Raw genomic sequence first — 13902 nt, forward strand, 5'->3', positions numbered from 1 at the left:
AAACTATTCTTTTAAGACCCCCAGTGATGGAGTTCTCACAGTTTTCCCACAGAATCTTTATCAGTATTTTATTACTTGTTAGAAGACTTTTCCCCTGATATGTAAAAGTAAAACTTCACTTACTGCAGCTTCATGGATGTGGAAAACAGGTTATTCTCTTTCTCTTTGCAGTTTTATGTCCTTCTAGTCAGTTATTTTCTTGTCAGCCTTCTTATTAAGCTAAACTTTCCTAAGTCTTTCAATTTTCTAGATTTATGACCATTCTTTGTCTTCCATACACTCTTCCAAAATAAAGTACATCTTTTTTGAATTGCAACATTCAGAACTGGAGACAAAACTCCTGCAGACACTTTGCTGATGCTGAATGCAGCAGAAAGATTACTTCCTGTGTTTTGGAATAATCTCTTACATCTGTTATCCCTGACTTCTTCTGACAAAAAGTTGTCTGGTCATCTTTTTGTTTATCTGAAGAGGAAAACCTGATGTATTTTTTAATTTATTTTTTAACTATCTAACAGATACTTCTATATTCATAGTACACTTTAAATGAAGGTTGCTATAAAACCAAGTTCAATTTTTCCTGATGGCAATTTAAATGTGTCTAATAATTACACTTTATAGCCAGATAGTAAACATATGAAATGCCAAAGATTGAGACATTCAAGGATTCAAGGATTTAAGGAAAAGTATCCTTGATGTGTTTGGAACATTTGGTTTGGAAAAAATAATGGAATGTTTCAGTTCAGAAATGCATATATTCATATATTCATTTCAACATGGAGTAGTTTAGGAGGATATACACACTCTGAAAGTAACTGCTTCTTTCTCTGTCAGGAATAGAATTTGGAAAAACAAAATATTGTGATTTAGAGTTAAGATATAAAAAATATCTAAGTAAGACATTAAAAATGATTAATTGCAATATTACTGAAAACTATGACACTGCAGAAACAAGTACAGAATAATGAATTGCACAAGTGTTAAGCAAATATTTACTGTCATTAAGGGGCAATTGCAAAACTAACAGGCTTATTTCCTTGCTACCTTAAGGCTAGAAGTCTGGGTAGATTGCATTAAAAAAACCCAAAAAGTTTGGTTTCTATATCCAGTTTCTATAGACAGCTATAGCCAGTTTTTATAGTTTCTATAGGCAGCTTTCCTCAAACATGTTTGTTTGGCTACATACAGAGTTGCTGGATTACATTTCTCATTCCTTTTAGAATAGAAACCCAAAAATATTTATGTATATTTCATAATCAATGATTTCTTTGTGAAAGCTTCATATACTACATATTCCAACAAACCTTTCTGTGAGTCCAGTTTGTGTACCAGTCATTTAAAGCTTTCACTTTAGCTCAGCAATGGTTGATTTCATAAATTCACTGAAATTATCAGTATGCATCCTGTAATGCAGATAATCAGTTACCCAAGATCTGAGGAAGTTTCTTCCTCAAACAGATCACTTCTTCTCTCCTTTGGTGCAATCTATATTGCAATCCTACTAAGTCTAATTGAGGATAGATTTGGAAAAGTAGTCATCTTCATTGTCTATTTGATGGTATACCCACAGTTTTTTTTCTGGCTGATGTGCACTTTCCTTGACGTGCTTAAAGCCCAGGTAAGGTTGTTCCAAATCAGGTGCAGGTTATTGTGTTAACATTTGAGCATTAATCATTGCCTTTATGTGCCATCCGTGTTAATTTCCCCTGATTCCCACTGATCACAGATGGCCAGAAATAGTGGAAGGATGTATTCTGGTTAGTCTCTACTCCTAGAATTTGTAATACATGAAGGCTGCTTCATTGTGAATTTGTTGTTTTATTAATCTTTTCTCATTGACAAATAGTTCATAGAAGGTGCTATTTTTTTAAAGTACATGCAATGTTGGCCATTTCAATGAAATAGAAATATTTATATTATGTTTATTTTTATATTTTAGATTATATTTATATTTATATTTATTTCAACAGAAATAAAATCACTTTTCTTCATGATAAACTTCTTCCTAACTCCTTTGGCTTTTGCAAAAGTCAAAGAAATCCTATGGTATTCTATATATTTCAACTTCTTCCAGCTTATTTCAACTAAGGATGTTCGCATATTTATAATATACAAATTAGATAGAATGTCACTTTTATATCTGCCTCCCCAAGGCAGTTTGTCAGTGTATGGAGGTATGACCCTCCTTCAGACAGGAAAACAAAGAAAGAAGAAAAGAACTTTGGTTGGTTGTTGTGGTATAGTGTTGCTAATACATCTTCAGATATGCAAAGCAAGAAAAGACAAAACAGCTTTTACAAAATATCACTGGTGCATTGTCTTTCTATTATTCTAAATGATGTGCAATATATGGTTAATGGTAGGAGAGGGAGAGCAGTCTATTGTTACTTTAACTTGCATTCTTGATCTAAGGCACTGTATGAAAACCTAATGTCATCTGGATATCATAGCAGTCTTTACCATATAATTACATGGGACCAACATTACTTGATCAAAGTAAAAGAAAAAGCTCTTATTTTATTTATAAGCCATCTGCCACAAACTATTATCATTTACTTAGCCCCTAAGTTACAGTTTCCTTTTTAATAGTTCTATTAGTGTTTGGGTGGTTTCTATGAAGATTACTCAATAAACATTGTCCAGAAAAAGCTAGATACTTTTAATGCATAATTGTCTGGAATGTTTATTAAAAAATAACACTGAACCTTCTGACAGTTTTATTTCTGAGAATGTTATAAAATTATTATGCATCCCACCAGTAATTCTGCATTACTGAAAACTCCTGTGCAATATAACGAGTCTACCGAAAGCAGATGCAGCTGAATTAGTAACAGGGACGTCAACGCACTATAGAAAGTCACATAGTAGAAGGGGTAGGATGGGGGGAAAAGAATGCAAAAAGGAATGCAGAAAAGAATTCTGTTCCACTTTTGCAACAAAAAGTAACTAAATTAAGAAGAAAAAGTAACATAAGGATTTGAAAATCCTAATGTAAATGTAGATTCACCTGAAGAGTATTCATCATGCATTATATATTTACTGTTTCATGCAGTGTCTCTGGACAAATTGAATTTAACTTAATTATAGGATGAGGGGATTCTAAAAAATTACTTAAAACCCTAAATCTTCTTGAATTTATTTCTGTGAATAGGTTTCTGCCCATCACATCTTCTGCGAGGCCACTCTGCGAGGATCCCTTTATCACCTGTTAAATAGATGTTATTCCTCTCAAGTAACCACAAAGAAAGCTCAGTCTAAGGTTCAGTACACTTAATACAAAGCCTCCAAAGAAGGGAAGGCTTCAGATAAAGCTCAGTACTTGGCCATAATGAACCTGCTAAATGTTGGTTTCCTGCAATAAAAATAATAAGTGAAATCTGGGTCTATTGAAGTCAATGGGAATTTTGCCATTGATTTTAGCAAGGCTAGTATTGCAACCAATAAATATACTGAACAAACTAAAAGAAATGGGCGAAGGAAGGAAGGGGAATTAATGTAACAGAACCTATACATTATTTCAGTCCTTATGCTATCCTCCTTTGCCTGAGTGAATAGCTCCTGATACTCCTCAGATGTGCCTACAGAAACTATTGTGGCAGTGTACTGAACACCAAATATTTACAAAAGCATTTAATGAGTAATTCTGAAACAGGAAAATCAGCTTTGTTTTTATAATGAGTCAATCTCAGATTCAACCAGAGGTTGTTTTAGGGGTGAGTAACCAAGGGCAATTGCCCAAGACTGGATACCATGGGGAGTGTGTTAGACTACAATAATCAAAAGTACAAGTTATCCGATATGTCTCAATCTATGCCTGTGTTCTTGCTAGTCAAAACCTGCTGTAGCTCCACACAGATGCAGTTAGATCTTTCAAACACAATCCTTTCTGTAATGTGAGTAAAATAACAGGCAAAAAATTTAGTTAGAAATATAAATGCATTTCTGTCTTTTTGTATATATATACAGTTATCTGTGTTTCTTTTTGTTAATGTGTGAAAATATCTAATTTCTGATTTCTGATGTGTAATAAGTGTAGCCACTATATTTTTGCATGGGTGTTCGCAGACAAGCATTAGAAACATGCGCCACATAGCCCATGTACAGCAAGACAATTTCAGAAAACTGTGGTCTAACAAATCAAGCACTGTACAGTCACACCACAGACATGCTATGGTCCTGTCTGGAAACAAAAAAATTGGATGTGAGGAAATGTATGTGTTGGTACCCCATCATGGACTGCACCGTTGTACTTAGGAGGTGAAAGCTGTGGGAGAAATTTGAACTTCTTGTTCAGATTTTCCAGTATCTGGACCAGAACGTGAAGCACAACCATCTGGCTTGTGGGGCTCTTTCATAGGGATTATTTGCAACCAAGGCATAGTTTGGAAAAAAAAAAAAAATGGTTAGAAAATAACAAAAAGGGAAGGGTGTCTAAAAATACATTATCTGATGTGAAAGAGATATACAGGCAAAATACTTCTAAACATAAAATCATGGTGTAGAAACATGATGAATCTGTAAAATGTCCCTTGAACCAGCTTAATATCTGTAATATTTATCTCACAGTAATAAACTAAAACAGAGTAAACTTACACTGGGAGTGGAAAATGGTGACATTCACTGCAGACATTGTTTTGCAATGCACAGTTTTCCTTGGCTGTTAAATCTCATTTTAATACTTACCAGAGTATGCAACAGTAAATTTTCCCTGCCACTTAAAACACTCTGCAGGTTTCCAGCCCAGAGTGGTTACCTGGCAATTCAAGCAAATGTTTTTGTTGTCTGAATCTGTAGGACATCCACCTTGGTTTTGATCATCATGGCTATTAAGTGCTTCTCCAAACTGGGGTGAAAAAAACCAACCAACCAACCAACCACCAACAACTGTCTTATGCAGGAAATATTTCACATTGTGGCAGTGTTCTTTCTCTGTAAAAATGTTTCTAAAACTAGTAGGAGGTGCTCATAAATGATCAAATTTGTAATAAATCTTTTGTGAGGTCAGCTGATATGGCTCATGAGAACATCTAACAGTAGTTACCCTAAGCACAGGAATGCTTACAGATAAGATGAAAGCAGCCCTTCTTATTAATCACACTGCATATCTGACTCCTGCTCCTTTCTTCAGTCTTTAAATCAACTCCATCTGGTTCTTACTATTTAGTAGTGCAGCTTACCTTTCACAATGAAACATGCTTACTGCTGCAGAAGCAGGTCCAATGTCATTAAAATTATTAGATTAGACAGTGGTTGCTTAAGTCTGGAATCGGCTGACCATAAAAAACATGATCAGCCACAAAATGAAACTGAGGAACAAATCTTCACTATGTGTAAATTGGCTGGACTCCAGCTGATTTCGGTGAAAGGTATTGAAAACAATGCTCTGGGCCACCTTCCTTTATGCTAATACATTATGGAGCACATCAAACAAGCTGCCAGAACAATGCTTGTATAAGTAAGAAACAATCTCGTCATATTGCAGACTAGTCCTGGGTTTATGGTCTGTTGTGGCAGGGCAAGGACCTAGCTAGTTAGAAGGGGATGACCCTGCCTATGTTAACTAAAAGAAACCAAAACAAAAAGTGACCCTCTCTCTAGAGTGCCAAGTTTATTTAGAGGGTCCTGATTCCGATTCTGTTCAACAGACTGCAAATGCAAGCCAAACAATATCAAGACAAAAAAAGCAAAGGAGCAAAAGAGCTTTCTATGTTTTTTGGTTAACAACTTCCTTCTTTTATTACCATGGCAGTGTCTCCATTCCTTTACAGTTTTTTGACCACAGCTAAACTATGCTGCATTCATTGTTGCAGTTGTGAAACTCTTTGTGGGGATCTAACCCAGTAAAAAATCATACTGCTGAATGACTGAAATAGGAACAATTCAGGGGTGGTAGAATATGGTTGGATCTCTGCCAGGTAGGACTCACGTGTAAGTTATGATGTACAAGTAGGAGCTAGCATTTCCCTGTGGTGAACTTTGTTCTTTTAGGGGGTCATTTTAGAGCTGCCATGACATCTCTACCACAAATGCTCACTGCAACCTTGACACAGATGGTGTGTCATGCGAGCAGGCCGTGATATTTGGAAAAACATTGGGACTCTGTGACTGGAAGGGGCTACCCAGATAGTCAGGTCCCTACCCCAACAGTAACAGAGACTTGGGCTCCCGCTGAGAATGCTGAAATTTCCCCTTTAGGCAAGAAGGCCAGCTACGTACCCTTATGTCACCAGAATGCTTAAACAGGTAAAAATACCACAGCTACAAACTTTTCTCTTTTACAGCTTGAGAACTACATTGTGGAAAACATGAAATCGGAGATGGTGCAGCTGCAGCAGAATGCTGTGCAGAACCACACGGCCACCATGCTCGAGATAGGGACCAGCCTCCTCAGTCAGACAGCGGAGCAGACGAGGAAACTCACGGATGTTGAAACCCAGGTATGTTCCCAGAGTGGTTTTCTAAAAGCTGCTATTTGCGGAGAACTTTTCCCATCCTCTTTCTTTTCTAATGCATCGCCACACAAAACATTTCAACACAGGGCTCCAAGAAACATTCACACTCTGTTTCTTGGTACCAACAGCGGTGATGACTGACCCTTGTTATGTGTCTGTCTTTTGATTTCATTTGGTCAGTACAATTAGCTCTGTGTGTGTGAGGCATGCAGGACTGTCCAGGAAACTAAATCAGCATTTGACTTCAAATAAACAGCCCAGCTATCAACTGTGAATGATAGAAGTGTCAAACTAAATAACGAGTTTCAGGCTAAACCAGTCTTTGATCTCCATTGTTGTTTGCTTCTTCACTATTATAAGAATGTTTGTTTATTTTCTGGAAGATATTTCCAGCTTTCTGAAAAGTAGTGTATGTCTGCAGTTGTTAAGCTGTGAAGAGGGACACGCATCAGCTTCTTTATAAAACACGGTGTATTTGTTATTACTATAAAATTGTATAAAATCACATGAGTTTAAAGAACCATCTCCATAAGATTCCTAGCACTCAAATCACTGCTGTGATTGAAGTGACAAGAGTATCACTGTCATGACACAGAGTACAATTTCATACTAGGCTTATTGCAAAGATCAATACTACTTTTTGCCTTTTGAATTCTTTTATCAGTTTAAGATGTATATTTATTTTCCTCATTTTTGCTGACTTCCTCTCAATCTTTGTAGCATGTGGTATATTACCAGCTGCACTGCATTCATGGTTCATTTAAAACAGGGAAATTAAAGTATTGTATTTATTTAGTTTGTTCTAGTAAAATATGCACTTCTTGAAAGATCATATTTTCTGTTCTAATGTCCTTAGTCACATTTACAATATTACGGAGTTTTTATGTAATTGCATTACAGCACACTGTGAAAAAACAGTAACTATGAAAGACAGATATACTGTCTTACACAGGTTCCCTGCACCTTTTTTCTACATCTTGGTTAATAGTTCATCATTCACTTATAAATGTTGTGGTCTCAAATGACCACAGTTTCTAAAACATAGTATATTGACTTCTGAAAATGTTGGGGAAAATCTTTAGTTCGGTATCAACAAGATATCTAAATGGAAACATAAGAGGTGAAGACCTATGGACTGTAGTATCATATGTTCAGTAAAGAAAAAGGAGATGTATGAACTCTTCTTATACCCCAAAAGACCTACCTAGGTGTAAGTGTTGAGTACTCATTCATGTTTTCCTCCCTTAAGCAGGTAAGGGACAAAATGTGCATTGCTTCTGTCTCACTTTTCCTTTGAGGAACCACTTCAAGGTAGAAGTATCACTGGCAACTGCATGAAGGAGCGGATGACTTCCTACTTCTATATCTATTGCTCAAGAATTTAAGGGATATTCAAGAAATCAGTAGGAGTGGCTCTTCCTTGTACTTGCTCTGACTTTCACCTCAGTGATCGTATTTCCCACCTCCCCTCTTTCAGCAGTATAAGAAAGTCCCTGGCTCTATATCAATCAGAAAAGAGTGATGCAGGTGTCTCAAGAAAGTGAAGAGAGACAGCTCTTGGCAGTGATGGAGGTAGTCAGCTGCATGGTCTGTAGTATACTAGGCAGAGAAAGGCAGGCCAGTAAGAAGTACTCATATCAGAATAAGGAGGAGTCCGAAGGACTGAAGATAGAGCCCCCACCTCCTTAAAATCTCACTGACCCCTTCCAATCCCTGATCCATCCAAAATCCCACTTGATTCCCTTTAGTCTCTCTTCTCTGTCTGAAACTCTGCTGACATATTTTAGGCTGTTCCATAGATGTATCCTCTTTGGAAATCTGTTAGTGCTTTCCTGTATTCTTATACCTTGCCAACCTTCATAATACACCTTCAATTTCTGCCAGGCCCCCTGAAACTGTGGTGATGCCTCCTGGCACTTCCAAATATATCCATCTTGAACAACGTAACAGCTGCATACTGATAATTTCCAACTTTCTCAACCTCTGTACCTATAAAAAAGGACAACTCAAGTTTCTCTGTGAATGTCAACAATTTCAAACAAAAATAAGGCATTGGATTGAGTTTGAGAGCCATTCTTTCTGCTTTATGTTCTGTAACAAATTCCTATCAGGGATGCATGAGAAAATATTACCATATAATCCTATGATGATACTGATAAATACTCTTCCAGGAAAGGTCTGATAGGTTCCATTAAAGAGGCATCATGTTCAGTTCCAGAAGTGATTGCATCTCAGCTGTTATGTGCACACATATGTAAAAAGCCAATTCACACATACTCCTCCAGACTTCATGTAGCAGATGATGAAATACCAACAAAATCAGCTAACATTAATTGATAGTAATGCTTTCATTCTTGAAAGCACTGTTATTTCAATTTTTGATCTATTTTTTGTTAGGATCTGTACTCTTTCATCTAGCTGAAAGACTTCTTTTGGTCTGATGTACTTAGTAAAACTTGTGCTATTGATACAGATCACCACTAAAATGAAAGACAAATGCATAAAGCAGTATTTAGGATCACAGCTTTCATCTTAAAAATCCGTGTAAGAGTGCAAATAGTGATAACATAAGCTGACACCAGACTTCTGCCAGCACTGCAAGAGAGAGAACTCAGGGGAAAGCTAAAGTAGAAACTCTGTTTACAAAAGAGCAGATGCAACACTTTGGCTTCAGTCCAAATACTCTTGCACTCTTCTGGTTTAAGCATGCTTTGTAGGAATGCATGTTTGAGGCATGCCTCTGTTTTTTTCCATTGAAATAAGGCTTATTTGGCAGTCACCTTGCCTTTTTCTGCTGGCCTAGTATAATTCTACAGTAAACAGGGTGCCAGAATATCAGCTGGTACATATTAGTGTAACTTGATTGAGTTCATTTGCACTAGCTGAACAGCTGAGGTTAAAAAAAGATTTAGAAAAAATTTTTGATGAATCATCAAATCAGAACGAAACGGTTGCATTATGTTGCTATAACAATCTAACTAGGACAATATAAACAATAATGTTTTTATTTTATCCTTAAGGTGCTAAATCAAACATCCAGACTTGAAATTCAGCTACTGGAAAATTCACTGTCAACGTACAAGCTAGAGAAACAGCTGCTACAACAGACACATGAAATCCTGAAAATTCATGAGAAAAACAGGTAAGACTATATCTTATATCTTGTTTAATACCTTTATCAATGATGTGGATGAGGGGATCAAGTGCTCCCTCAGTAAGTTTGCAGATGACACCAAGTTGGGTGGGAGTGTTGATCTGATGGAGGGTAGGAGGGCTCTGCAGAGGGATCTGGACATGCTGGATCGATGGGCAGAGGTCAACTGTATGAGGTTTAACAAGGCCAAGTGCCGGGTCCTGCATTTGGGTCACAACAACCCCATGCAACGCTACAGGCTTGGGGAGGAGTGGCTGGAGAGCCGCCCGGTGGAAAAGGACCTGGGGGTGCTGGTTGACAGCCGGCTGAACATGAGCCAGCAGTGTGCCCAGGTGGCCAAGAAGGCCAACAGCATCCTGGCCTGTATCAGAAAGAGTGTGGCCAGCAGGAGTAGGGAAGTGATCATGCCCCTGTACTTGGCACTAGTGAGGCTGCACCTCAAATCCTGTGTTCAGTTTTGGGCCCCTCACTACAAGAAGGACGTTGAGGTGCTCAAGTGTGTCCAGAGAAGGGCAATGAAGCTGGTGAAGGGTCTGGAGCACAAGTCTTATGAGGAGCAGCTGAGGGAACTGGGGTTGTTTAGTCTGGAGAAGAGGAGGCTGAGGGGAGACCTTATCGCTCTCTGCAACTACCTGAAAGGGGGTTGTGGTGACGTGGGTGTTGGTCTCTTCTCCCAAGTAACTAGTGATAGGACGAGAGGAAATGGCCTCAAGTTGCACCAGGGAGGTTTAGAGTGGATTTTAGGAAAAATTTCTTTACTGTGAGAGTGGTCAAAGATTGGAACAGGCTGCCCAGGGTGGTGGTGGAGTCACCATCACTGGAGGTGTTCAAAAAACGTGTAGACAGGGAACTTCAGGACATGATTTAGTGGCCATGGTGGTGTTGGTTTGATGGTTGCACTTGATGGTCTTAAAGGTCTTTTCCAACCTTAATGATTCTGTGATTCTGTGATTCTGTGATTCTATGATTCTATGAATGAGTAGTTGGTCTCTTACACTCTTTCCCTCTTCATCACAAAGTGGTCTGTGCATACTTTTTTCCAAACAACTGATGAAATGGAAGAAGCAAATATGATAAATGGGAAGTATAGGAAATATTTATAAAATGGCTAAAAGAGCTAGGGTGTGAACTTACACTATGTGTGTTAGCTCCTGTATGATAAATGAAAGTTGATTTTTACCACTTTTCATGTGCATTGTAAATTTACATGTCAGTTTGCTTCATGGCAATTTAGTCAGATGACCACAGTTCCCGCTACTGGAAAGCATAGGGATAACTTGTATGAGCACTTTCAAGTAGAAAAATATTAATAATAAAGTATGAGATTATCAAGTGCCTTACAGTGCATAAGAAACAGAAAATCTTCAGTTGTTCATCTTTCTAATTTTAATGGATACAAAGATCTAACATATGGAAGGATCTCTATCTCCTTTTGGACTCAACTGTATACAGTATATTTGGAGCCATGTTCCATTTAAAGCGTATGTAAGTGATAAGCATTTGGGGTTTATGTTGAAACTGAAGAAAAATCTGTTTAGCAGCACATAACTTTTTAAGCAGTGAAGTGAGAGTCAAGAATTTCCAGTGTTGTCCCTGTCTGTGCTACACAAAGGCACCTCTCTGTGAGTATCTCACAGAGTGAGGTGGTGGGTTGACCTTGTCTGGCTGCCAGTCACCCAGCTGCTCTCTCAATCCCCCTCATCAACAGGACAGAGAGAGAAAATATGATGAAAATCTTGTGGTTGATATAAAGACAAGGAGATCTCTTACCAGTTACTGTCATGGGCAAAACAGCTTATTTATTGGCAATTAATAACAGCATAGGATAGTGAGAGAGAAAAACAAAACCAAAAAGACCTTTCCCTGCTATCTCCTCTTCTTCCCAGGCTTAACTTCACTCCTGACTCTTCTACCTCCCCACCCGAGCACTGCAGGGTCATGAGGAATGGGGGTTGTGGTCAGTTCACAACACTTTGCCTCTCTTTCCTCATGCTCTTTCTCCTCTCCAGTGTGGCTCTTTCCCATAGGCTGCAGTCCTTCAGGATAAGATTGCTCTAGTGTGGGCTCTCCACAGGCTGCAGTTTCCTTCTGGACATCTCCACCTGCTTCAGTGTGGGGTCCTCCACAGGAAATACGTGCTCCACCATGGTATCTCACAGGCTGCAGGGGAATCTCTGCTCCGGTGCCTCCTACCATCCTTCTTCTCTGACCTTGATGTCTGCAGCATCATTTCTCTCACTTTTTTCCTCTCACTCTTCATATTGTCCTGTGGTGTTTTTACACTTTCTTAAATATGTTTTCCTGTAGGTGCAACCACCTTGGCTGATGAGCTCAGCTGTGCCCTGTGGTGGGTCTGTTGGAGCCGACTGGAACTGGCTGGAACCGGCTGTGTCTGGCAGTGGCCAGCATGGGGCAGCCCTGGCCTCTCCTCACAGAGGCTGACCCTGTAGCCCCCAAGGTGCCCAAACCCGCGTACCTGCACTCTTTACCCACTCTTCAGTGGATAAAGCCATTTCCCTTCTTGAATGTCCTTCAAGGTGTAATGGTTTTAAACTAAAAGAGGGCAGATTTAGACTAGATATAAGGAAGAAATTTTTCACCATGAGGGTGGTGAACCACTGGCCCAGGTTGCCCAGAAAGGTGGGAGATGCCCCATCCCTGGAAACATTCCAGGTCATGTTGGACGGGGCTCTGAGCAACCTGATCTAGTTGAAGATGTCCCGGCTCATTGCAGGGGAGTTTGACTAGATGGCCTTTAAATGTCCTTTACAACCCAAACTATGCTGTGATTCTATGATTCTAGAGACCTAAGGATCATATTCCTGCCTTTGCAACGTCCAGGTTTAAGCAGGGAGTGCAGAGAGTGCTTTCACTCTGCAGCTTCACTCTCTGCTCCCTTCTAGAAAGAACATCTGTGAGATAAGATTGGCTAGGACCAAGGTTTCTAGTTCCTGTATCTACATTTGACATTGAAATAAGGCAAATATCTTTAAAAGCGAGGTAGTTACTGAAGTGTCCTGTACAAGCTTTAGTGGATTGTTTAAACTGAGATCAGAGAGTTTGCCAGAAAAGGCAGCATGACTCCGGTGCTGCTGGACAGGAATCAGCAACTGAGGAGCAAAGCCCTTGCCCAGGGCTATGTGTAAGGAAGACTAACACCACAGTAGGCAAGGAGCTACTGGGAAAAGGTGGCAGCTAAATGCAGGAAAAAAAAGGCAGAAAAGAACCAGATAATGATGAAAAATAGAAAATGTTGTTACAAAGAAATGTGTTTGCTAAATATGTCTAGCTGCAAAACTGGTCAAATCATGTACCATTATTGCTACTGGTTATGAAAACCAGTTTCATGTATTTAATCTAACAACTGTTTATAACCAGTAATTCCAGCAAATGTTTTTCTGGAGAAGTTGGATTACATCGAAAACTCTTGAACTCCACAGACTTCCCTTGATCGATTGGAAATATGAATGGATTAGTATGGGATTAACTTTGACTTCAGCTGTGTCAAAATTAAATAATTCACCTGAAGTGCATATGTTGGGCTCTCCCTGCAGTCCATGGAGGGAATAGGCACATGCAGGACGCAGTTCATTCTACATACTTTACAAACCTATTTCACTGTGGGATTAATCAAAGGATTAGTAAGTATATAAATACTTGCATTTTTATCTGCTGCAATCTGGCTAGCAGCAAAATTTTATTTGCTGCCCAAGAGACTGAGTCTTGTGTACTTAACAATATGAATTTATTGATTTATCTTAGCAATGTGTTAGAGTATAAAGCCTTCATGTCAGCAAACAAATAAGTTTTACTAAAGTTCACCTTTGACTTATCTGACGTTGTGATGAAATGGTCTGTGACATGACAAAATGGTCTGCCTTGGTTTTTTGGAAGAAAAGGAGGGGTATGTTAAAGAGCACATTTTATACCCAGCTGTTTCTCTCAGAAGTGTAGTTGTGTGTGGATAAATGAAAAAGCACATGGAGTTTCATTTTGTAATGAATCAAGAACCTGGCATACACTGTCCAGGTTCTGTTACTCCCTCCTTAGGAGTGATAAAATTAGGCAGAGGGCAGTGTTATTACACTAAAATATTGAACATCAGCTCCTGTATCATCATCTACTCCTAACAAAGGACTGCAGAATCTTGACCTCGTAGGTCCTGATCCTGAAATCAATTATGTGTGTGTCAGGGTCACTATGGGATATATCTTGGTGATCTCAGCAGATACTAGGTTTCTGGACGTGCCAGTGATTTTAGCTTGCTTAACTTTAAACTACTCATAGATTACCCAT

The 13902-nt window shown here is 38.8% G+C and overlaps 1 protein-coding gene across 1 annotated transcript in view; it reads left to right on the top strand.

Moving 5' to 3' along the window:
- ANGPT1 (angiopoietin 1) overlaps positions 1–13902 on the top strand; it is a gene marked incomplete at its 5' end in the record, with an annotated part of 169969 nt that overhangs the window by 71685 nt on the left and 84382 nt on the right. The window contains 2 exons of the mRNA XM_081996828.1: positions 6282–6437; positions 9473–9594. Coding sequence (XP_081852954.1) covers positions 6282–6437; positions 9473–9594 — 278 coding nt within the window. The remainder of the gene's footprint in view (positions 1–6281; positions 6438–9472; positions 9595–13902) is intronic.

This window comes from Phaethon aethereus (genome assembly GCF_964289735.1).
Source record: "Phaethon aethereus genome assembly, chromosome: 2".
Lineage (NCBI taxonomy): Eukaryota > Metazoa > Chordata > Aves > Phaethontiformes > Phaethontidae > Phaethon > Phaethon aethereus.